The sequence below is a fragment of the Haliotis cracherodii genome, unplaced genomic scaffold, assembly GCF_022045235.1.
Source record: "Haliotis cracherodii isolate W230 unplaced genomic scaffold, xgHalCrac1.p SCAF_1, whole genome shotgun sequence".
Taxonomy (NCBI): Eukaryota; Metazoa; Mollusca; class Gastropoda; order Lepetellida; family Haliotidae; genus Haliotis; species Haliotis cracherodii.
In genome coordinates, this window is record NW_027266264.1 from 68,745,765 (window position 1) to 68,772,239 (window position 26,475).

Here is a 26,475-nt window from a genome sequence, read left to right on the forward strand (position 1 = left end):
TTATTTTTTCCATTTGCGTATTTATCCACCACGTCCAGTCATCGAATCCATAACGAGAGTAATGAGTGAGTGAGTTGGGTTTAACGCCGCTTTTAACAGTATTCCAGTTATATCACGGCGTGTCAGGTTAATGTGGGAGGAAAGCCCGAAGTGATGCAGGTCTCAGACGTTTAGCACTTCGGTGAAACCCACGAGCACGGGTATGGTGCTGACAAACCTAGAAACATAATCGGGGCGAACCGGGATTCGAACCCACAATCATAGGTTTCTGGCGTGCCCAAGGGACGCAACTCTGCACAGTGAATCGCGGCGCCTTAGACGACTGGGCCACCCGTGTCCCCCCATAACGATAGCGAGTGATATATGGTCACTTTGATGTGTGAAGCTACATTGAACTGCTCCAAAGACACATTCTTTTCATTCACTTTGTTGATTTCTTCTGTGTGTTTGTTGTTCAACACCGCACTCTGCAAAATGCCAGCTGTATGACCACAGCCTGTAAATAGTCTAGTCTGGACCAGACAATCCAGTGATTGATATTGTGAGCCATGATCCATGCGACAGGGTGCTATGAAACACAATCAGCTATGAAACACTCAACCAAGTCACTGAGCCTGACCACCAAATCCATTGTTGCCTCTTAATTATGACCAGCATCGGCTGCTGGGGTCTGTCTGACACGGAGTCGTACATGTCATCATGTAGACACCTGGCTGAGGGAGTATAGTGTTATGTAATGGTGATGTTAAGAGTTTCTGATAATATCATGAAAGGTGGCACCAAGAATGGCTTCACTTGGAGAACAGAACATGGTCTTCCCTGAGATAAGAAAACTCTTTAACCAGGACTACCAATCTTCTACAGCATCATGATTAATCCAACACATCTTTTATTATATCTGAACTCTCTAAGCCATGTGCTTGAAACTATGATCAAATGTTACTTGCTTTTTATGATTTTAAGAATACTGTAGGTAAATTATCATCTCTCAGGTAGAATTGCTTTATTGTACCATTAATGATGACACTAATGATTTAGGAAGAGATAATCCTTTGGCTAGGATACTTCTTCAAGGCTGATACTGTTATTACCATTCTCTCCAAAAATTCAAAGGATTTGGTCATCATGAGGATATTCATTCAGAATTCATGCCATGTTCAATCAGATTCTTGGAGTTGTTGGGTGAATGGTGGCATCACAAGAGCATCGTGACATCAAGTGAGGACCAGACAAATGGTAGATGACCGCATGAACAACGATCCACAGTTTGGGTAGAATGAGTGAGTGAGTATGGTTTTACGCCGCTTTTAGCAATATTCCAGCAATATCACGGCGGGGACACCAGAAATGGGCTTCACACATTGTACCCATGTCGGGAATCGAACCCGGGTCTTCGGCGTGACGAGCATATGCTTTAACCACTAGGCTACCCGACCGCCCCTTGGTTAGAATGGAACACTGCATAGAGTAATGCTGAACTTTCTTGTGTGTTCCATTATGACAACACCTTACATAAGAGAGACTATAGATATCTTGTCAAAAGAAGGTACAGTGTCCAAGAGTGTGAAACAGCACATACAAGAGTCATGTTTGTGATATATGTTTATTGAGGTTTATATTTTACATATTTCATATTCTATCTTTTTTCCTTGTAGCTTATAGTGAGTTATTCCATTTGTGATTTCAACCGCAGGTACTGAAACACAAAAATATAGAAGATAACAATTGTTTATCCTAATTCTTGTCATCATTGATCATGCATATTTACCACTCAACTAATTACTATCATGAATGACATCAACTTAAGTCTCCACTACATTCATTTCAAAATTACAATGATGTAAGTATAATCAACCTATGTCAATTTCAGTACAGCTATGTAATATGCAATATCATGAGTAGGGGCAATTTCAGATAAAAGATGCAATGATAATCAAGACAGAACAGTAACAACATATATCATCATGATTATTGCTCTCTGATATATCTGAGCCTGAAACCCAGAATTATCTTAAGACTTTATTCATCTCACATTTTTCCTAGAGTTGATGGCTTGCTGCACCCAGAGTAGTTCCATGGCGATGTTCTTCCTGACCTCCAGTATGGATGCGGAGTTGATGTCTTTAATTTCTTCCCTTTCTGAAATGTTGAAAGTGTATAACAGCACATAATCATACACCAGTACCATACGTCCATGGGGCCGATCTGTTTCACTGATTTCACTATTTTAGTTTGGGACCTAGAATGGTAGTCCTGGGAGGTTTGCTTGAAGTTGAACCCCTTTTGTCTGCCTTCTAACTCACGTTTCTAAGGTATATCCATCTAGCATTAACATAGAATAATTACCCATGGTTTTACCTGTACATATACCATGATATACATGCGTACCTGAAGAATAATTTTGGGGTGTCCCAGTCTTCAAAATTGGGGTCCAAGGGTATTCATGCATTCCAAACTAAGTGCTCTGGACAGGCAAGATGGGAAATAAAGTGATATTTGTTCAAAACCGGATATTCCTTAAATTTCTTATTTGTTTGATTTAGAGTTATTTTGCGACAGTATTCTAACATTTGATTCACTGCATTAATGTAAAACTTAGCATTAAGCCTCTTCCTCTATATTGCTCCGGTAGTGTGATACAAGTCAACAAAGCCTCTAAAAAGCTGTAACATTATTTATGATTACATGAATTGGGATATTTATTTTTCCAATTTTGGAATTTTTACTGACATTTGCCATGTTTGCTGCAAACGTGGGTCTGATTATTAGATTCTGAGCATGTCCAGATAAATCCCTGGTCACAGTACTGCTACTTAGAGATTGGAATTTATTTGTTTGAATTGAAACTTGAAGTGTTCCCAATAGTTAAAGATAAGCGTAAACATAACCCGATAAGCAGTGATAAGAGGAACTCAAAAGTTTTAAAAACACAACTTAGCACAAAAGCTTGTATCAACTACTATAATGGCCTGAGCAAGGATATGGCATGAAACATCAAAGACCGGAATTGGGTAGAAACGGAGAGAAACATAGCTGAGAAATCCAAAAAAGGACTAGTCTTAACCAGTGTTTCACGTCTCAGACGGTAATAAGATCAGTCAAATGTGTCAAACACTGTATGTGCCTAACACTGAATAAGTCAAACTATTTGTCAGATATCCGAGGCCAAGGGGTCGACTCTATTATAAACATGATAAATGTGATACGCAGACATAATGACTTCACCTACAATGTCATGTCAAACTATACAGAAGACATTCTTAATTATGAATAAATAATTAGGTTTCAGTTAAACTAATAATTCCAAGGAGAAACATGTCTAACCTGGTTTCATTCTGGAGTCCTGTTGACTTTCCCAGATTGATGTGACCTCAGTGAGTGAGGAGGTGTCACTCTCACCGTCATGGTCTCCGAGGTGGGGAACACTGGCAACATGTGGAGTCTTTCCATCCATCACATGTTCGGTTCTCTGGGAGTGCAATCTCACTGGTTGTTCAGATGCTGATCCATGCACTGGTGGATCAACTAGCTGACAAGCCATTGGTGATGTACTGTCTTGGTTATTTAAGTTTGAACATGTCCCATTTGTACTTAGGTTGTACATTTCATTATGTGAAAAACAAATGTCTGTGCCATTAGGTAGTTGAGGAAGCTTATCAGCTTCATGACTGGTTGGTATTTCAACTGACTTCACTCTTCTATCAAGATCACAAACTCTATCTGTGATATCCCCCTGGCTATCTCTACTTATAACTCGATTACTGTGGAATTCTGGGGATGAAGCATCATGTGGGTGGTCAAAATTGACCAATTTCTTATGCTTAAAAAATTTAGGAAGAGAAGGTTGGTCTCTTTCCCAGATGACAGTTGGGGTCTTGTTTGATTCAATATGCTTCACAAGGCCAAGGTAGGTGTCTCTCAAACTCTTCATTTGTTTTCGGATAAGATAACCTCTAAATTGAGCCTGAAACAAAAATATGTAAAGATGTTAGCTTAATTACAAGGGAAAGTGGATGTGAAGAAATAAATCAGAGGGAGTGCATGCTGTTTTATCATGTAGGATGGAGTTGGCAATATTACACTACACCTATATATTAATGGATGGTATTCGGGCAAGTTTGAAAACGAATTGTTAACTGCATGCCAACAATCAATAATGTCAGAGTGTGTCAACTGAAAGATCTCATATTGTAATTATCGAATCCCAATTCTAAGTTAACAAGCATGGAATAATGGTGACATGAAGATTTGACATTCCAGATCTGCCTACATTAACACATTGTGCGTTTGGTTTTTGTGTACTGTAACGCTACACTTGAGATTATTCCATCCTGTAAATAATCATGAATGGGCCAGAAAATCCAGTGATTGGTACTGTGAGCAAACGATCCATGCCGTGGGGGTATGACTTCACGTAACCAACAAAGTCACCGAGGCTGACTACCCAATCCATTTGGTCATCTCTTACAATCAGCATAGGTTGCAGGGGACCTATTCTAACCTGGAATCACACTATGCGTGGCTACAACAATCTTCAAAGGGCAGACAGCAATAGTTGTAAGCAGGAAATTATCATACTGAATAGTTCAATCTTTAAAGAATTCTTTCATATATCTCCTCGGAAAGAGTTAGTTTTGTTCCCTGAACTGTTTGCTTTCTATATATAAACCTCTTTAGTGGATAGGTAAAATAATTAAAAACAAAACAGGTTGAGGGAACAAAAGGTTTTCTTACCCAGTGGTCTGTAAATGACCCCAGTCTTGGCCAGACAAACCAGTGGTTAATATTATGAGCAATGTACCATGTCATTTGGATACTATAAGTTAGGGCTGGGACGAGTCCAAATTTACTACCCGGGTACTCAACCCCCTATTACCCGACCCTACCTGGGTACCCACTGTAGGTCTCAAGAGATAGGTCGAAATGTCCGACTGGGAATAGTTTGACCGTAGCCCTGACAAAATGTATTTAGATACACATATAAAATGATTTGTTCATGCATAAACTGAAGTTGACTGAAGTTTTATCTTTATACAAACATATGAAGTCAGAAGGAATACAAACATTAGTCACTTATAGTGTAACCATAGATTTCTAGATACTTTTTGTCATTACACAATATATCACGTGATTAACTATGGGTCTAGGTAGTCCTGTGACTACCCTGGTACAAATCAGTACCCACCCGACCCGAGAACCTGAGTTACCCGTGATTAACTATGGGTCTAGGTAGTCGTGTGAGTACCCTGGTACAATCAGTACCCACCCGACCCGAGAACCTGAGTTACCCGTACCAGCCCTACTCAGAGACTGACAACCCGGGAAATGTGCTTTGGACCTATTCTAACCTGTGTCCCGTAAGGGTAAAGTAATAGTGGAATACAAGCACATATACTGAAATGTAATTTGTTGTATATATTTCACTGCAACACCAGCAATTACAATATTTCCTACAATTACCCAAAGAAAAGCAACCTTGTTTTGGTTCTAACTTGTGTCAACATGTTTTGTATTTTTACACAGCTATCTTTCATCATCCTGTACCTCTCTTTATGAGGTTTAACATAGATCTTATTCTCGTGAACTATGTGAGATACCTGTAGTTTTATTATCGACGATGTATCATAATTCTCCAAGTCAATACAAGAGTCGTTCAAATTACACTCCATTTTCAAGCGTTGGTGTAGCCGGGGAACAAAGTTATATACAAAACTAAAACTTCCGGGATCACCACAATACGAAAATATAAATAGCAAAACATAGAGATGAATTAAACATCTTTTTATATACAACAATACTATCGGGCGGACTACTACAGTTAAATGAGTTATATATTTGTGATTATGTACGGGTATGTTGAAAATATCACCAAAAAAATATACTTCAATGACAAGTTTTTGAAAACACCACGCACATGCAGTTTCCGGTTTCCGGTTTCAAGATGGACGACGAAAATGTAGGAAGGCTACTGCAAGAGGGAGAGGCCCCCGAAATTGCAGAAGTCAAATATGAATGTAAGCTTCGTTTTAAGCTGTATTGTCGACCTATCAATTGTCTGAAGTTTTGGTATTGTTTCTGGAAAGTGATACCTCAGTTTAGCCGTATGATCGTTCATAATCTTACACGAGGTTGTGCAATTTGACAAGGTTGTCCCTTTTTCGATCATGTTACGTAGTCTCTCTTAGTCTCTCGTGTTCAATATTCTCGTGACAGTGAGATATCCAAAATCTTTGTATGATGTTTCCCATGCTAAATTATAATAAAAATTAGAACCTATGACACTTGCAGAAAATTTGACCAAACCATATGTATTGACTCTCGTGATCTCGTGTACTAATGGACCACAACTTTGCTATAAGTTTATTTACTTCTACTACTGAACAAATTTTAGTTTTAAAGAATTATATTATGTTTGATGAAGGGCCGTTCATAACTTTTTGTAAAAATGATTGTGATGTATTCTGTGATGAAATGACTGACCCAAACCTCACCCCACTCAACCCCACAAGAAGATTTTGACCATATACAAAATATTATAACTGTTAATAGATAAACTTACATTTACTTTGCATCAACACTTAATAAATTCTATGTCACAAACATACCGAACCTGCATATATAGTTACATATGCATATCATAGATTACATGCGGAGTAATATATATGTGACTTGATACATTTACTATCATGTATACATACAATTTTACAATAAAGCATTCCCGTGGTTCTCGCAATCTCCATTTGCCAATTTGATTGGCTAGACTAGATCTAACCTACCAATCAGAATGCAAGTTACAAACCAGCCTCAATATTGGGTTGGCCAGTTCCATTGATTATGGTCGAGTTTGGTCCTTTCCCTTGTGTCAACGTTTGATTGGTAGGTAGAATGTTAATGAAAATCAAAGGCGGGTATTTTCAGATTGCAAGAACAACAGGAATGGATCCAGGGGCTGGTGTAGGTTTACCAAAACACTAGCACAGACTACATAGAGGATGTTTGCCAGTTTGCCATAGAATATGTTTAATTCAAATTGATTTTTTGGTGGTACTTTATTATGTTGTACTTTGGTTTAATAACATACATGTACACCGTTGTGCATATTTTGTTTTAGTAAAACTGTATCAGTACCTGTAATGTGAATCATGTTAAATTTTCTAACAGTAGTTTTGGATTGTTTCAGATTTGGACCATACGGCTGATGTCCAGTAAGTTCCATACAGTAACTGTAGACACTGTTAATAAATTTTAATGAAGTATTAATGCAGGGTCTAACTGCAATATTTGTCTGGTAATTTTGATGACAACATGGTTCATCATTTGTTCATGGTGCTACACAATTTAATGATACTGATAGTGTAGATTATTTTCAAACACTTTTTGTGGAACATGTTTAAGAAGTTATTTCCTGAATTTGGATGATTTTGTATATATTTTACAGAATTAATGATAATGACAATGTTTTGTTTATTTTCAGATTGCATACATGTATCCTTCATAATGCAGATTGAGTAAGGCAGTGCAAACACATAGCTTAGTGATTAGTTAGTTTACAGATATATTTTGTTAATACAACAATTATTAAGAGAAATCCTGCCTTAATGATAAATGATTTGTACCGCCTTCATATAGCTGAGTGCGGTGTTGAACAACTTAAAAAAACAAACAACATCATTATGTGCATGGGCTGTTATTATCTTTTTGCTTTGTTTACAAATGTGGAATAATGTTTTACATTTCCTTCTCACAGAGCCTGTGATGGGAACTCTTTGACTAAGCTCTTTTAAATTTTTGGTTTGTTGACACAGACAAAAAGATCTAAACAACTGGACACTTGATCATTTGCACTAAAATATTTAGTTGGGGTATTATGAAAAATATGCAGACCAGATATATTGTATTTGCCATAATAAGCTTCATAGGAGCTAAGAAAATGACAAGGGGGGCTCTTTTACCATATGTAAGTTAAATTTGTTATCAGAGATGTTGCTGTTTTCTGTAAATAAAATCTGTAATATACACAAAGAAATATGGACAGTGTTGCAAAGTTTTAGGCTTAGTAGGGAGCGTTGATAAAGATCACTGACAGATTGGTCTAGAAGTTGGTCAAGGTGAGCAATTGGTGCTTAATACTGTGAATATGGTCATTTATTAGTGCAGTTTATAGTTTCTCATATTGTAGGTATCGGATTGGAAGTGGATACTATGTTTGTTTAACTGCCGTATGTGCTATCCTTAACACAGACAGGGGGCGATAATCTACAAGAAGCATTTGAACAGGTAATTCCTCCTTTTTGTCACAGGCATGTGACCCCCTTGGATTTTTGTGGAGGTTGTTTTCAATATCTGTCCTCTGAACTTAAAACCTCCAACCTTAGGTTTGCTGGCAAGGGCAGATCCAGCATTTTAAAAAGCGACAGGTCCAAAACATCAAAATCCTCTCGCAGATTTGCAGATAATATTACTGCCTACCACATACTACATTTGTTTTTCAAAAGTTTGGCAAGGTCAGAAACTGGACTTTTACAATCAGTTAACTCCCTTGCCATGGGAATATGTACCACCATAGGATAACTGGTAAACTGTTGGATGGCCATTATTAGTCTAAACCATGTAAACTCTGTTGGAAGATTTCTAACGACGACAGTGTGACTTTCACTGTGACAATGCAGTGTTTGCAATTAGGCCTGCGTGTCATGGGTCCCATGTCATGAACCTAATGTTAAAAGTTTTAGGGGCTCTAGATTCAAGTAGAACACCAACAAACCTCATGAGCATTGAGCATACTAACTTTTGTAACGAGAAAACTTTGTAATGTGTTCAAGTTTCCTGACTCTGTTTACCTCGTATCCAGATTGCCACTGCGATGTTCAACTACATGACCACAGATTATGACACTGTAGAGATGCTGTCAGTTCACGAGATTGAGGCTGAAGGTGAGGGGAGATAACCCATTTTGAGAAGACTATTATCAATCCATTCCACAACTACAAACAACCTTAACGAGAGTACCATGATAGACCATATGAAGTAATGAAAAAATGCATACAGCCGTAGCTACAGAACCATGATAGACCATTTGAAGTAACGAAAACAATGTTCATACAAATGTTCAACAGAGTGGAATCGTATGATTTAATCTTTGAACTCATTGAAAACTACAGATTTCCCTGTTCTGTGGTTTATGACTTAGTTTCTCGATTCAGATGTTGATGCAAAGTATGTTGTGTTTACTTTGGAGCCAGTATTTCTATATCAGTGGTGAAATGTTTCCGCTGTGATTGTTTGCATTGCAACTCCAGGATTGTAAACATGTGCCATGGTGTGTCACATTATTTCACAATGTGGAATGTATATTTTGTGTGGTTATTGCAGGTGAAGATATGATGTCACTCTTATTCCACTTTCTAGACGAATTCCTGTTCTTATTTTCTGCTGAGCCATATATCATACCGAGGGTAAGATGTTTTCAATTCACTAGTCGTTACAATTGTAATACTTCTGTGGGACTTGGGTTAGAATAGATTCCCGCACTCTAGTCTGGTCACAGGATTGGTGACCTTGGTGCATGTCATTGTGCCCTGACAGCATGGGACATGCTCATGATATCAACCACTGGTTTCTCTGGCCCAAAGTTGGTTAGGTTAAGGCCACTGTGATATACCTGGAATAATGTTGGGTGCAGCTTAAAACGACAAATACAATTGTTATATATTAAACAGTGGAAATCACATGCATGAAACCGAGTGTTGCCTTCTGCAATACAAAATTGTCCCCAAATCTGCCGATACAATGACATAGTCTGTGTTGGAGGCTCCATGTACAGTGATTTTGACTCAAAAAGCTGTATATAGGTCAGTGACTTGGACTCAAGAAATGTAATAAGTCAATGGCAAGAGTCAATAAGTCAAATAAACAAAAATGGTGGATGAACCATAACAAATCGATGCAATATGGATCGTGATTGGATGAATATATACAATCTGGCCAATATAATGTTGCAATAAGAAAGGTGCTTAACTAAGTCACTATAGCTCCTGAAAGCATTTCCCTATGATACAGAAAGTATGATGCAAAGACATGCGCTGCCCAGAATTTCAATTACAGATTTTGCTGGCTGTGCTTTGTTTTGTTGTAAGATACTGTCATTGATACTGTAAGTTGGACCAATACTTACTACTTACTACTTGAAATTATGAAACGTGTGATTCCTCGCTCAGCATTTCTATCGGTTAAAAGTCCGACTAGCAACAAACAATTGGTTAAAATGAAACCGATGTCCATCTGAGATAACATACTGTTAGGCATCAGGTCCAGCAACTATTACACCTTGAATGAATGGGTTCACAGCTATAAAAGTCAAGCAAACCAGTGACTGATAGCATGAGCAACAATATCGGTGTATAAGAACACAATCAGTCAGGTCACACACTGTGACCACCCAATCCTCACTTTCACCAGCGCTTACTAACTTGTCCATGCATGGTATACGGAAAACATGTGCTAAACTGATATCCCCACATAAATAACCATTCAACATGTTCAATCATAACATTTATTTTATAATAAATGCTCAATTATTGTTTTGTGTCTTATTTTTCAGGTAGTCAAAATTACAGAGTTTGATGTAGAAAACTTCAGGATCAAAGCTGAAGGGTAGGTTAACTTGCAGTGTGTCACTGAAGGAGTCTCTTCTACCATGTTAGCAGTACTAATCCCAAGCAAAACATTCAGAAGAAAGAATATTGCTGAGTGCGGCATAAAACAACAAACCAACCAATTAACCAACTTCTACCATGTTAGCAGTACTAATCCATTCAGAAGAAAGAATTGTTCAGAACATTTGTCTGTGTTCCCTTTGTCGTGTAGTACGATTGATATGGTCACGTGTAGTACGATTGATATGGTCATGTGTAGTACGATTGATATGGTCACGTGTAGTACGATTGATATGCTAAATTCATTCAGATAATATATATTCCTTATCTTTACTACTGTGCTTCACATTTTGCAACAGCAAGATATATGTTTCTATTTTTTTTGCAGCTATGGTGAATCATTCGATATATCTAAGCATCCCCAGGTAAGTTCCTGCATCATGTCCTTGGTCATCTTCCCGAGGCAAGAGAGTTAACTGACTTAAAAAGTCCAGTTTCCACCCTTGCCGAACTAGGCTGGAATTCCTAGGTTCCATCGTAGCGCCACCAGTGGTTATTACGATTTATGTCCCTTCTAAGCCTCTCCTATGGACGAATCAGATTCCACCTCTCGTATCACTTGCATTTGTTTAAAACAAAATGGCGGTGTCAAGTCAATACGATCTGATCGATAATCAAGATCTGTATTGTGATAAAACGGGTCTAAAATCGCGAAGTGCATCAAATCACATGAGCATCTTGATTAAAAACATGAAAAGATTGGGAAAATATCTGTTGACAACGAGTTGGCGGTGCACATGCTTTGCAAATCCTGCAATTGATCAAATCTGCATGACAGTTTACGAACTACATTTCGATTTCATTGAATGATTTTGACTGGACGATGCATTGGCTGGTTAGTCGAGCCAAAATGTAACTCCATAATACCAGCCTAGTTCGGCAAGGGTGGAAACTGGACTTTTATAGTCAGTTAACTCTCTTGCTGTGGGAAGATGGTCCTTGGTGTGTTACAATGGTGACAGGTCATAATGTGACTACATGTATGTGCATGAAGTACATGTTGTAGTTGGTACTTCTAATGCAGTAGTTTTAATGTGTGATGACATTTTGATGTGTGGTGATTTTTTACTGTCCACTGTTGACAGCTTTTTTATTTGTTGATGTGGTTGAGATATTGCCACTCACTCACTTAACAGATTCCTGCTGTTAAACACTGCAGCAGAGGTTGTTATCAAAGTGGATGAAGACTGATAAAGGAACATGCATCTGTACCAAAATATTACACTGAAAGAATAAAGTGAGAGGCCATAAGTCAGCTGTGTCTTCATTGATGCTGACCGACTCCGTGGTCGAGCATCCGCCCTGAGAATGGAAGGTCCGGGGTTTGATCCTGGCCGCGTCATACCACAAGACGTTTAAAGATGGTGTTTGTTTTACCTTGTCTGGCGTTTGGGGCTCAAACAACAACTGGTTAAAAAAACAAAAAACAACAACACAGACACACACATGCATTAATCTTGGACACGACATTAAACCCCATTTCACCTCACCTCACCTTCACTGATACTACAGCTTCTAACCTGCCACAGAGCCCACCCTCATACAAACTTGCATCAATACATTCATACATGGCAATGTGATACAATACTTGGCACAATATATTACAATGCACTGATCCTTCAGTGTTACCGTGTATCATTATTGATTAGACTGCCTCTGTGGTCTAGAAAATAAATGTGCCCAGAGACAGTTCAATTCCCGGATGTCATACCAAAAGATGATAAGCGGGGGTACTTTTTGTAACCCTGTCTGGCACTTGTCATTTAGAGGACTAACCCCCAAAGTGTGTCTGTGTGGTGTATGCATGTCAAACAGCGGGAAGAAGTGTTGAAGTGAAATCAGCTAAAGGTGATATGTTGTGTGTGGAAACTGTCAGTCTGTCCTGTTGTTGCAGGGGACAGAGGTCAAGGCCATCACATACTCCAACATGCAGATACACGACAAGGAGGGTCAACATGAACTCTTCGTCATCATCGACATCTAGCAGCAGCTGGCTGCATGTACATCTATAAGATTTTGTTTGTTGTTTAACCCCACATGGTGCCCTGTATACAATCGAATCTGGACCAGACATTCCAGTGATCGATATTGTGACGATGATTCGCTCAGCCTGGGTACAATGACACACAATTCCCAAGTCCGACTATCTGATCCATTTGGTCGTCTCTTACAACCAGCAGAGGTTGCTGTGGAGCAATTCCTACCCTGCAGCGTCTCATCAAACAGAAACTTCTTGTCAATTTTCTGATGGTTCATTGAGGAACAATATTTTCATGTTAAACATGGTAACAGAAAATTGATTTCTAATATATCTTCTGTGATAAGTCTTCATTGGAAGCTGTTAGATGATGAGCAAAATAGGTTTGTGCATCCTTGATAAACTATTTATGTTTCATGGACAGTGAATTTGTTTTTTCTTAGAAGGGGTAACAGTCTACAAGATACCTGGGTCAAGACCAAAAGCTGTTCAGATCTTTTTGGTAACAAAATTGTAATTGTTAACTGTTTATGTGAGTAATGCTAGAATTTATTTTCTGGTATTACAAATGAGGGGCAACAATTGAAAAGATTTCATGCTTGTCTTTTGAAGTCATACTTGTTACACTGATCTTGTTTTATTTTGGTTTTATATTTTATTTCCGGTTTACATTTAGGTGAAAAAGCACCGTGTGTACTCCTGACCTTCACCCATAAATTCAGAAATAAATTTATAATCTGTAGTAATACACGAGTCATCGTGATGTAATATGGGATGTATTGTATTCTCTTTGGGATTTTGTCAGATGTTTTTGCTAATAACCCTGGGATTCTAAAACGAACAGCCTAAGTGCTACTAGGTTTAACATTAAGATGTACGACTATCTGGTATGAAAGCAGCATGCAGCTACAAGTTTTGCGTTTGCCCTCATAAACCAGTTTACTTTGAGACCGGTCGCCATAACAGTCTGTTACCTGAAACCTTCACAGGTTTTTATATCCAGATTACACATTTGAGATACCATTTCTGTGCCTTGACTTGTGAAACCCTGTGAACCCTGCTGAGTCCAGGTGATCCTTGTTCATCTGTTATGTTTAAAAACCTTACAGGGGCGGTCGGGTAGCCTAGTGGTTAAAGCGTTCGCTCGTCATGTCAAAGACCCGGGTTCGATTCCCGACATGGGTACAATGTGTGAAGCCCATTTCTGGTGTCCCCTGCCGTGATATTGCTGGAATATTGCTAAAAGCGGCATAAAACCACACTCACTCACTAAAAACCTTACACAAGAATAGAGGATGGCTCTCCATAGAGGAAATACTTTTCATAAGTTACTCATACGCAGTTGTTGGGTGCATATAAAGTCTAAAACTTGGCGGTTAATCTGTTTTCAGAGATCGAGTAGTAGCGAACAAACTTGTTCAAATGTCAATGAAACAAAACATTTTCAGTAATAGCTATTAGGCAAAAATACATGTATACCCCATCTGCGCTGTTTTCTGTAAAAAAAATCTGTAAAAAACACAAGACGATATACAACTGTCATGTAAATTTTTGGTCTATGTAGGGTGAGGTTATAAAGACTATATTGGTCTAGAATATGGTCGGGGAGGCTTACTGAAGCATTAATACGGTACTACTCCTTCCTGAACCAGTGTTATCCTTGGTGTTTACCATCAGTCTGGAAACTGGTGACTTTCTGTGGCAATCCTCATACACTGGTTTTAGAAACAGTTTTCCCTTTGTGTATCTGCATGTTTCTGTATATCATGTTTGATTTTTACATACTTTTTTGACAGTAAACATATGGAAAAGTATTTGTTTGTAAATGATTTTTTATTTGGTACCATGGTAACAAGTCCATATGGACACTTCTGAATAATAGTCCTTCCAGATGTCAAGGTTGCCATTCATGGCCATGTTGGGAAGCATTGGGCCAGGCACATATCTGACCTTCAAAAAGGGAAAATAAAGGATGGAAGGTCATCAGTGACAAACCTTGTCTCAAAAAATCTGTGTCATTTACCCAATGGCCTGCCTCTGACTGGTGTTGAAGTCATCACACATTGCCATACACTGATATGCCTACTGAAGAAATGAGAAAACAAACGTCAAAATAACTTTATTACTTTTCACATACAAAAATGCCAAAGAGTTGCTACAACACATGGCCAACTGACCACATGCATCTCAGTGCATCACACAAGTTATGTTGATTCCAATGAAACCCTGTCTATCCATGCGTACAGTTGGCAGTTGTCCGGATCAACACTCTTTCTGGATTACAGAATCCTAGTAATGTCTTGTTCTATTTATGCAGACCTTCTCAGCAGCTAAGTTCTGGTTAACTAAGGTTCCTTTCAGCTGCTGGCGTTTTTCTCCATATATTGACGTACACAGACTGTCTTTCTACTAGGACTGGGATGGGTAACTCAGGTTGGATGGGTACTGAGAAGGACTACCCTGACCCGTGGTTAGTCATGTGATATATCGTTTAATGACAAAAATTATCTAGAGCGCTATGGTTACACTACAAGTCACTAACGTTCACATTTCTTTCTGACTATGAATGCATTCCTTCTGACTTTCATATGTTTGAGTAAAGATAAAGCTTCAGTCAACTTCAGTGTATGCATGACCAGATCGTTTTATACGTGTATCAAAATACATTTTGTCCAGGGCTACTGTCAAAAACTTTTCCCAATTGGACATTTAGTACCTATCTCTTGAGACCTACAGCGGGTATACAGAGAGGGTCAGGTAGTAGGGGATTGGGTACCCGGGTAGTAAATTTAGACTCATTCCAGCCCTACTTTCTACCATAATACCACTTAGGATCACCCCTTCTGTTATAAATATGGACTCCGGCGCCACCACAGAAGTGACATCCCCACCTTCATCACTCCTATCTCTAACTGACAGGGTTCCATTTAAGGAACTTGATTTAACCTGCACCAGGTGCATGTTGACACAAAAACCAGGTTGCATTCTATAATTTTATCTAAGTTGAAAAATAGACCAGTCTGCTGACAGTGCCACCTACATTAATGACGTATTGCTGTAAACCATGATAGGAACATGTGCACATAATCTTAAAGTAACCCCAGTTTGATAATGTCAAGCCAAAGAAAACATGACAAGTTACACTTAACACACAGATTAGTGATGTAGTATGGTAAATGAATTTAGAGGTATTGAGTGTGTTCAAAGCTTGATTTTGTGTGGACAAGTAAGGGTTGGAGACAAATCTGAATTTTTTTCACATGCGCGTTGCACTTAAATATTAGGTTGCATTTTTCAATGCAGTGTTATCACAATCCCCCGCCATGGGGCACATTAAAATTTTATTTCTTCATATAGTAGTGAAGTAAAATTATTAAAAAGTCCTATATAGCCTTGAGAAGAGATAGGCACTAGGGTTGCTTTGTCATCAGAAAGAATGATTAAATGTGAAATTAAAACACCAAAAAGGTCCCTTCCCTGGAAAAAATAATTTGATGGCACCAATTCTCCAACTCAGTCCCGGTAATTATCTTTTAGTTAAACTGACTTCAAAAGTTTCTGACAAAACTTGTCCCCATTTCATGCAGTATGCACTCAGTTGAAAAGCATGGGCAAGGGCCATAACTCTGATAACAAAAACAACAATTTTCAGGCACCAATTTTTAATTTTCTTGACAAGTATCTCTTAGATAAGTGTGCAAACTTTCATTCATGTGATTTCAGTAGTTCTGAGAAAACCTGTCCCCATTTCACACAGTATGCATATGCACCAAGTTGAAAAGCACAGAGCAAGGGGAATATCTCTGTAAGAAATGAATTTTAGCAACAATTTGTTAACTCATTTAAGATCATGACCTCTAAAATCAGAATGTAAAATTTCATTTCTTTAACTTAAAGAGTGTTTGAGAAAAGATGTCCCCTTTGAAAAGCAGACAGACGGATGGAAAGACAGACGGGCGAACTCCGTTCCTATATCCCCCACCCCGCTTCATGGCAGGGGATAATAATAGCTTGCCCTTGTGCATTTTTTAAATAGTTTTGTGCCTTTCAAAATAACGAAGCCTTTCTAGCCAATTGGTCCTGGGGATTATCAAAATAGAATGGAGATATAGTGCACTGGATAATCCGTGCTGCTACCATGCAAACTAAATTGATTTCAGAAAGTTGTTGTATTGAATCACTGAGGCTTTGGCCACATTTTCACAGAAGGCCAGGTCGTAGCCTGTGACTAGAGCATGCAGTGAAACATAGTTCTCCTTGGTGGGGTCGTACTGAGCCCGGTCCACACTCAGCAGGAACTGATGCCTCTGTTTGATGATGTGGAGACGACAGCGGAACACCTGTGGCCACTCCACCAATGTGTTGTGGGACATCTCCATTGTGTTGTAAAGGTAGTCAAACTTTCTACCCAGGTCATGCTTGTCTGAAATACAGTGAGTGAGTGAGTGGAGTTTTACACCACTTTTGACATTACTAATTGCAGGGGACACCAAGAACAGGCTGGATACACAATCTCATTAAAATCAGATCTTATTTTTCGCTGACGCTAAACAAAGATCTGAGGACATTCAATTGGGTCACGTCAAATCAATCTTTTGAAAACTCTGACCGACCAATGGAATGACTGACAAGAGGTTGACACTAGCCAATCAGAAGGCTGCTTTCTCATGCTTTACAGCACTAGTTTGAAACTGGTGACTACGCTTCAAAACTAATTTTGACAAATTCTCGATTAAAATTTTGAAAACAGAACATTCTGGAATGGCTAATAGATGGCCTAGATTGTATAGATTTAGTCATAAAGCCTGTATCTGAAGTTTGGAATACTCCCAGTTAACTTTTTCAAGTTTACATGATTAGGAACACTTTCCGACTGTCACTTTTGTGATCTGGTAAGGGACGCTGTGATTGGTCGGTTGAAAGGTCGTTCTGACTTGACCCGTAATGGGATGTCCTCAGATCTTTGGTTTAGCGGTAGCGAGAATTAAGATCTGATTTTAATGAGATTGGACACACTATTCCACATTTGGAATTAAACCTAATTCTTAGGTGTGATGATCCACACTTTAACCACTAGGCTACCAGACATCCATGAATGTTTTTTTATGCCACAGTCAGCAATATGACAGAAATATCATAATAATAGTCCATATTCCGCTACGAGAGAACTCCTGTGATTTTAGACTCTTGCTAATCATGTGACATAGGACACGCAATCCTTACAAAATGTCTTTGTTCTGAAGCAGACGTGGAAAGACCTGGCTAGAGACATCACAAGCCGTCTACACATTTCTCGACTACACATTCGCTGTCAGCTGGTAATTGGGGGATGCTGACTTTGCCTACTTGTCAACATGTCCCCCTGACGATGAGATTGACAGTAGCTGTTTTGTCCTTCAGTGTGTCCTTAGTCACAGGATGACCGAATGGGAAAGAAAATCGCGTCTGTACCAAACCAAATGTTGACAGCATCTTGGACTGCGCATTAGCATCTTCACAGACAAGTGTGTATGTGATGCAGGGCTTGAACACAAGTCCAGTGTCCGAGATTACTGAACTTCAGGGAGGGCTTTGGACTACCGCTTTTACTTTTGGGTGGATGAAAACTTGACGGCAGATCATTTACTTGTAACCGTGCACACGTATGTGTGAGTGAGTGAGTGAGTGAGTGAGTGAGTGAGTGAGTGAGTGAGTGAGTGAGGTTTTACGCCGCTTTTCGCAATATTCCAGCAATATCATGGCAGCGGGGACAACAGAAATGGGCTTCACACATTGTACCCATGTCGGGAATCGAACCCGGGTCTTCGGCGTGACGAGCAAAAGCTTCAACCACTAGGCTAACCGACCGCCCCACTTAAGTATGAAACCTCTTCACATGTCATGTTAAGGAGCCACCATTAAACATGTTAAAGTGAACAACTTGAGAACCAAACAAGACATGTGTTAATCATCTTTAAACAATGGCTTCACACATCGGGAAATAGAAATTCTAATTTCTTTTTTCTACAAAGTGATGGATTACACTTCAGTGAAATACTTACTGGTCAAAAATAACTTGGGATATTTCACAAGCATCTGTTTTAATTCTGCATCGGAAAATCCAAGGAATTCCTTGATGTAGAATCTGTTATCCTGCAACACACATGACAGTTGTTTCTATGGTTACCAATCCCATTCAAATATACTGCTGAACAAAACTTAAACAAAAAAATACTTAAATGTGTCTTTGGCACTCTACTGCAAAGAATTTCATAAGAGACGACTAACAGGATCGGGTGGTCAAACTCATTGACTTGGTTGATGCATGTCATCGTATCCCATTTGCCTGGATCGATGCTCATGATTTCAATCACTGGATTGTCTGGTCCAGACTTGATTATTTACAGACAGCCGTCATATAGCTGGAATATTGCTGAGTGCGGCGTTAAACAACAAACAAAGAGAGAATTTTAAACCCTTGTATCTGAAAATCAATGTGAGATTTGCACATGCAACATTTTCCAAAATATTCATAACAACACTTTTAATGAGGCTACTATGAATGACATTCTTCAAATGTCTGGATCTGATCTTCCAAATTTGATGATCAAGTTTATGGAAACCTTTATGTGATCATCCTTACAAATTTTCACATCATATAGAATCTCATTAAAATCAGATCTAAGTTCTCGCTGCCGTTGAACAAAGATCTGAGGACATCCCATTACGGGTTACGTCAGAACAACCTTTCGCGAACTTTGACCGACCACTGATACTACTAACAAGAAGTCGACATTGGCCAATTAGAAAGCAGCTTTCACAAGCTTTATGGCACACAACCGGGCAACTTCCATTTCAGACTTCTCTTGAAAAATATGTTGACACAGTTCTCGATTAAAAATTATAAAACTGAACAAAAGAACATTCCGGAATGTCTAATATATGGTTGAGATTGTATGGCAGTGCTTTCCACATACTGTGCAATGCCTCCTCCGTTCAAATTTTTATTCCACGAGGCGAGAGACAGATGATAATTTTGACGGAATCAGTCGTACGTACATTTCTTTCTGACTATGCACCCATTCTTTCTGACTTAACATGTTTGCATAAAGTTAAAACTTCAGTCAACTTTAGTGTATGCATGACCAGATTGGTCTATACGTGTATCGTAATACATTTTGACAGGTGTCCCAAACGTTTCCCAATCGGACATTTTGTACCCACCTCATTAGACCTACTGCAGGTACCTAGGTAGGGTCAGGTAATAGGGGGTGGGTACCCAGGTAGTAAATTTGGACTCGTCCCAGCCGACTGTGGTGACGGTCAGGCAGTTGTGGGTGGGATCTTTGGAAAACAAAAACTCAGGAGGACAAAAAGGTCACCTAGAGGATATCACCATGGTCACTGATGTTCATACAACGACTAACCTTGAGTTTTTGGAGATTCCATGTGGCCAGCTTAGGCAGTCTTGTGATCACAGCCCTCACCTCGTTCCCTGACAACACACAGCAGGAACTGACTTCTAACATCATCATACTGTATAACTCCTACATACACATTCTTACCGGGCGAAGAATATTGTGAGCGGATGCAAAAAGTGTGAGTCCTGTGGGATGGGAAAGCCTATGTCTGTTTGAATATGTAAACATATACTTTTTGTAGATAGCATATAATTAAGTACATAAAACTGGCATTTCTTTTCTGGAAAATACAAATTCGGGGTTTTCTGCAACCACAAAATAAAATCCCCATAAAAAAATTGTTCCCTGGCAACCTCTGCCGGTTGTAACAAGCAACTAACTGGACTGGCTTGTCAGGCTCAGTGATGGCAGGGATCGATGCTCATAATATCAAACACTGGATTGTCTGGTACAGACTTGATTTACAGATCTCTTTCATATAGGTAGAATATTGTTGAGTGCAGAGTTATACTACACTGTGCTTCTTCAGATGTCAAATATCTTTACATTTCAATAAATAATATCATTCAAAGTCTTTAATCAAGAAGTATCGTGGTTCCCAAGAGGACTGAAACCATGGCAACAATATGGGGACATTCAAACAAATGCTGAACATCAGTGTACACAAGTTGTATCCACAAACACGACATGAAACTATTTACATTTAGTTTAATACAGAAAACAACACAGTCATACTCCAGCAGATAATGCAGGTTACACCAATCCTCCATTCTATTTTGAGAAATACCTGGACCCATTCACCACCAAAGTTTCAGAAGTGACCGACCATCTCCATTTCTCTTGGCACAGGATTTCTCTAACTCACGTTTGGACGTCTATTTTTAGTGAAGTGTCTTTTAAGTATGGTTCACAACAAAGCTATAGTTGAGAATGGTTCCAGGATATCTTTCTTGACAGAAAAGAGATGTAATCATGCTAATATACTTGATTATCAAGGATGATGTTAAAATCTAATTACCTGTCAGTCGGTACTCCTGCTGCAGGTACCCAAGCTTGGCATCGACCGTCTTCACTGGCATCAGTAGGAACACATAAGCCTTTGATACAATGCGGGCTATTGACTCTTTTGAAAATTTCTTTGATTCCAGATAGTTTATCCTCACTCTCAAGTCCTCTAAGTCTTCATTAAAGATCTTAGGGTTCTTAGAAATGTAATTTCCTAGGTGAGAATCAGTCACACCAATATCATGCAAAAATAACAGATATGGTTTAACCTGTGTCTCAAAATCCAGCTTAATGATCATATCAGCCGCACCCTTAACTCTCTGTAGCTGAGTCAGATCAACACCCAGTCTCACAAGCTGGGAGAGAGTTTCAGATTCACTGACATAAGCAGCTAAATGGTATTGTGGTTCTACCACATGTTGTGAAATCTGTTTTAAATTTGTTCTATCCAAGTCTGCATTAGATAATTCTACACTTTTATTTTCTTCTTCAAATGTCCATGATGACTTTATTTCATCATCAGAATCACTGTCTGTGCCATCACTCGATGTCTGCTCCTGATGTAAGTGATCCAGATTCTCCATACCAAATCGTCTGTTCAGGGCATGGCTTACATCAGCCGATGGCATAGAGTTTGTAGAATCAGCCTCAGTTTCTTCAACATGGCTGATGCCGGATGGTTCCATAGAAGTGGGAGATTGATCTGGAGTCATCTTATCCAAGTTACAGGTCATAGCATCATGTAGACTGTTGCCGATACTTGGACCTTTCTTCGTTGATGCAAGACAGCGCACATGGGAAATGCACACTCCATGCAATCTGACCTTCCTGTAGGTCAGCCTCAGCAGCCTCACTTGACCATGAAGGTGAAGGACATTATGCAGGGCAACTCTTGCTGCTGACACAAATGCCATGATCTCAGCTGATCTGGAAATACTGATACAAGATATCTGTGATTAACATTAAAAAGTGTTTTACAACTATTAGCTCAATAACAATATACTCAACAATGACTTATTTCCCTATTTTAACCTTGCAATTGCACACAACAGTGCCAGTAAGTAACGAGGACACAATGCACTTGACCATGTTGACATTTTGGATATTTTTACCTTAATCTTCAAGATCTCAGCACTGGCAGATCTGGAGATGGTGTGCAAGGGGTGAACAGTTACCAGGTTTCTTTTCTGGCACCTGTTTTCATTCATTTTTTACTTGTGTCAAAGAGTCAAAGATATTTATTGCATGTAAGGCCTCTGGCGTATATATAAGAGATTTACAAATAAGCAGTTATACATATTTGGATATATACTCATGTTTATCATTTTGTTTCTGAGGGAAAGTGTATTTTTAACATATATAGCCAGTTTTAATATGACAGCATAATCTTTGGAAGAAAGAAGAGAAATAAAGGCAGGTACAGGATAATTTGACAGACAGCGTTCTGGTATAAACTTTCTTCTGATCTATCACAATATTAATGACATACAAAAGTAAAATGAATTTCATTTTCTATAGCTGAATGACATAATGGGCACAACCTCTTCGACTTTTCAGAGGACATTTTTCTTCCTTCATTTATCATGAGATCTAACAATCCAAACCTAAATTGAATATATGGACGTCGAAGGGTTCTTGATGTTAATGTAGATTAGTATTTTTCTGGTTGAATAAGACTCTTAAAGGTTCTGTACGTCACATCTTGAACTGTTTTCTAGAGTAGAATGCCATTCCTGATAAAAAATATTTATAGATTGTTCACGAAATTGTTTCAAAACAATTTATGATAATGTGCACACACGTTTCAAAATTCTTAATCTACCTCTGTCTCAGTATACACCAAACCAGTCTTAACAGAACATAATATCTCTTGAAATATGTGTTACAAGGCTAAACAATAGAGCATGACGTATGATATACTAATCTTGATAATCTGGTCAAAATAGCAGTAGTTATTTTTACACTGAACACCGCGTGTTCAGTTTGTTAATATCAACGGAAAACTTACCGAATCTTGTGATCTGCCTACGATATCAAAGTTGTCACAATTTGACCTGTCTCATGTTGATGAATTTAAGAAAAATACATAATGAGTTTCAAAATCCGTACCAAAATGAGACAAAACTATTTTACTAATTAGTAGTTACTGAATAGTCTGAAAAGATCAACCAAAACAAAACACATGGGTGAACAATCAAAGGGAAGTCACTCTCGCGACTTGACGGTATGCACACCGCTCTTAAATAAAAGAAAGTCATAGAGGTTATCACGCGAGTGTGTTTTGGGATGGTAAATATCCTGGATTAGCAATAAACATTGTGTTTAGCGAGCCTTGGCGAGCTAAATACATAGTGTTTATTCTTAATGCAGGATATTTACCATCCCCGAAATAACCTCTTTATCATATAATGTGAAACGTCTCTTTCTGTATTTGAAAGTTATTGTTGATACATTTGGTTACCCTATGATAGTGCCTCTTCTTAAGTTATCAAGTCTCAACATTTCTTTTGTGTCCAAATGAAATGTTCAATCAAAGAACGTTGTTTTTAATCTCGAAAATTATTGTATTGCATCTTTGGGCGTCTCTCTCTCTCTCTCTCTCTCTCTCTCTCTCTCTCTCTCTCTCTCTCTCTCTCTCTCTCTCTCTCTCTCTCTGTGTGTGTTTATCGAACAAATATCTTGTCCCGGAACATGAAATTGCATTTAATTGTGTTTCGATCGTATTCTAACCACGTGGAAGACTCTATCACCTGGTAATGCCAACCGCGGAAGACCCGTCAGTCCCGGGCAAGGCGCTTCTATGTTAAAGTTATATGTTTCACATGTAGGCGTGACCTGTTTCACAACGGGGTTTAAATATCATGCGTAAATATCGTCACAAAACGTGCTGTAACGTCATGGACTTATACGCCAGGTTAATGTTCCACAGAGTGATCTTACCGCTACTATCCTTAGCCTATGTTAATGTATGAGGGTTACGATCACCGTACGATCACCGTATTTGCTACGGATTTGAGAAAATTACGTGTGGGGCATGGGCCATGGGGATGTGTATAACTCGTTGGATAGATGCAACCAAACTTTTATAACAATACTATATCTTTGTCTCACATGTTAAAATGATATGCGTACATACGAAATACTAAAATAATTATGAACATATTTTCCGTCAATTGCTAACTGTAAATTATTAGACGAAACATGTTTACGTTATTCGGCAACAATCACAACTAAACAGGTAGGGAGCCATGTGCTGTCCTTGACTGGTTTACCTGCCCAAGAGCGCTTCCGCTCCTCGCCTGCAGCCTCAAGGGGGCGAAGGGCAGGGTACCAGTCTAGCTCTGTCCGATCTATTTCCCAATATACAGCATATCGCTATGCGGGAAACATTGACCCAGTTTCCTTGTAGCGACATATTAGCACTTTTGGACAATGTGAATAATTGACGTTTCGGGCTACAGGCACTCACAACGTTGTGGGTTTCAATTTTAACAATATATGCCTGTCGATGTCCATGTGCCGATCTACTTCATTATACTACTCAAAAGGACTTAAGGACCATCCTAGTCTTTCATATCACTATCGATAATTTGTTAGGACAGATTAACTATAGTGATATGTAAGCATCGGTTTATCCTTAACTTCTTTTGAGTACTATAGTTACGATGAGAGTCTCTCCTGTGGTAGGAGAGAGCATTCCACTCTTTTCCACTCTCCATTGTCCTTTATTTAAATGGTGTTGAGGCGATCCGAGTGTTATCCGTGGTCTCCATTTGTCGTTTGGAAACTTCCGTATACCACAAATAACATGTCAGCTAAGACAAGCATGTGTTGTATACGGCTCAAACAAAACACTTTCTTCAATTTCCATCACTGAATCGAAATACGCACATTGGTACATTACACGCTTTGAAAATATTCCAAGTAACTGCATATTTTACGTACGCATCATACACATTCACCTTGAGGCCTGCCGTCAGCAAGAGCCAGCCATATATGAATTCTGCCGTTATCAAGAGACATATATATTCATTGAAAAAAGTGTGTGAACTATACTAGTAAGAAGGCGCTACAGACCGCTTGTTAGTAAGTTAGTTTTTCTGGTGTTGACACTGATTGTACTCACGAATCTAGATCTACGTGTACAAACGGGGTCATTGTGTGTGATACGTACGTAAAATAAGCACTACCAACCACGGATGACACGTGCAGATCGGTGGATGCTGGTGAGACGATGTGAACGAAATGGGGTTGAACGCCGTTCACAAGATTATTCTCTCTCCGGGCAGGCGCTCTGTCTTCTATTCCAGGGAGGCGGTTGGTGTGTGGGAGGCGGGAGGTGTGTGTGTCTGACAAGACTGCATGAATAGGGATATTAGTTATTTAGAGTGGATATATACTCTTCAAAATATTCCAAAATTTATCAACCTTCCCAGGAATCTCGAATTCCGAAATCTATGGAGTTTTTCAATAGAGCAAAATTATTTTTCACATCTACAGTTTTTAACGTAACGTCACATAAGTTTTCAAAATTGACTGTTCAACTTCCAACACACTTTTAAAATTTATTAACGCGTTCATTGTTTTCATATTTAATGTATCTAGGGTAGGGACATGCTCGTGCATAAAGCCATAATAATCATGGTAAAGAAGTAGGTGGCTCTCGTCAGGTGTGTTTGTTTTTGTTTGTTTGTTGTTTAACGCCACACTCAGCGATATTCCAGTAATATGACAGCGGTCTGTAAATACTCGGGTCTGGGCCAGACAATCCAGTGAGCCTGACCATCCGACCTTACGACAAGAATTGACGCCTTTCACTGCAAGCGTGGGTTGCTGCAGACCTGTTCTAACATGGATCTTCACGGGTTCTTTCGTCATACATGTACATTACGGATTAGTAAATGGGTTAATTCTTACCAAGCCCGTATACTTGCGACCTGAGAACTTCTCTAAAACTCGCATACCGTTTCAAAATTACAAAGAATAAATTGTTTAACATTCCCAGCAAGAACTAAAGCTAAGTTATAACTTTTATATGGTCACGTCAGCATAAAAGTAATCTGGAACACGACGATCCCATTTCATCTATTCGAAAATTGCAAAATGAAAAATAAAATAATGTGCATCGACCGGGAATCGAACCCGGGTCACCCGCGTGGCAGGCGAGTATTCTACCACTAGACCACCGATGCTTACGAACATTCCTGCGCTTTCTAACGTAAACATGCCTGACTTCCTGTATGGTCGGCCTTCACTTCCGCTTCAGCCACGTTTCATTTTAATCCAAACAACCATCGCAGACAAGCGACAACGAGTAGGATTGCAGGCAATAAGAAAAACAACTAATGGAGCCGACAAGGACAGACGAAATCGACGG

General features: G+C 39.0%; 4 protein-coding genes and 1 non-coding gene across 7 annotated transcripts in view; 2 read left to right on the forward strand and 3 right to left on the reverse strand.

Moving 5' to 3' along the window:
* Positions 1–1,612: 1,612 nt before the first annotated feature.
* Positions 1,613–5,682, reverse strand: LOC139467750 (IQ domain-containing protein C-like). Of its 2 annotated transcripts, none has more exons than XM_071249260.1 (4): positions 5,598–5,682; positions 3,325–3,964; positions 2,033–2,139; positions 1,613–1,696 (listed from the first exon to the last, which is right to left on the reverse strand). In XM_071249260.1, exons 1-4 carry the CDS (start codon positions 5,667–5,669, stop codon positions 1,667–1,669), a joined length of 849 nt encoding a protein of 282 aa, XP_071105361.1. In that variant the 5' UTR covers positions 5,670–5,682; the 3' UTR covers positions 1,613–1,666. The 2 variants fall into 2 exon arrangements, with proteins under 2 accessions (XP_071105361.1, XP_071105367.1); XM_071249266.1 differs by having other exon boundaries at positions 5,545–5,606.
* Positions 5,683–5,914: 232 nt separating this feature from the next.
* LOC139467766 (protein archease-like) lies at positions 5,915–14,023 on the forward strand. The gene is made up of 9 exons (XM_071249276.1): positions 5,915–6,014; positions 7,181–7,205; positions 7,475–7,485; positions 8,246–8,277; positions 8,852–8,933; positions 9,373–9,455; positions 10,601–10,653; positions 11,044–11,080; positions 12,610–14,023. Exons 1-9 carry the CDS (start codon positions 5,915–5,917, stop codon positions 12,697–12,699), a joined length of 513 nt encoding a protein of 170 aa, XP_071105377.1. The 3' UTR covers positions 12,700–14,023.
* A 1,977-nt stretch (positions 14,024–16,000) lies between these two features.
* On the reverse strand, positions 16,001–23,281 carry LOC139467777 (transcription termination factor 3, mitochondrial-like). 2 transcript variants are annotated; one of them, XM_071249286.1, is made up of 5 exons: positions 23,107–23,281; positions 21,112–22,034; positions 20,100–20,167; positions 18,735–18,825; positions 16,001–17,116 (listed from the first exon to the last, which is right to left on the reverse strand). In XM_071249286.1, the coding sequence occupies exons 2-5, from the start codon at positions 22,010–22,012 to the stop codon at positions 16,839–16,841; spliced, it is 1,338 nt and encodes a 445-aa protein (XP_071105387.1). In that variant the 5' UTR covers positions 22,013–22,034; positions 23,107–23,281; the 3' UTR covers positions 16,001–16,838. The 2 variants fall into 2 exon arrangements, with proteins under 2 accessions (XP_071105387.1, XP_071105395.1); XM_071249294.1 differs by lacking the exon at positions 18,735–18,825 and having other exon boundaries at positions 16,901–17,116.
* A 2,938-nt stretch (positions 23,282–26,219) lies between these two features.
* On the reverse strand, positions 26,220–26,290 carry Trnag-gcc (transfer RNA glycine (anticodon GCC)). The gene has a single exon. It is a non-coding gene; the product is annotated as a tRNA-Gly (tRNA).
* A 71-nt stretch (positions 26,291–26,361) lies between these two features.
* LOC139467795 (transmembrane protein 18-like) overlaps positions 26,362–26,475 on the forward strand; it is a 7,437-nt gene continuing 7,323 nt past the window's right edge. The window contains exon 1 of the mRNA XM_071249305.1: positions 26,362–26,475. This exon is cut by the window's right edge and continues 22 nt beyond it. Coding sequence (XP_071105406.1) covers positions 26,444–26,475 — 32 coding nt within the window. The 5' untranslated portion in view covers positions 26,362–26,443.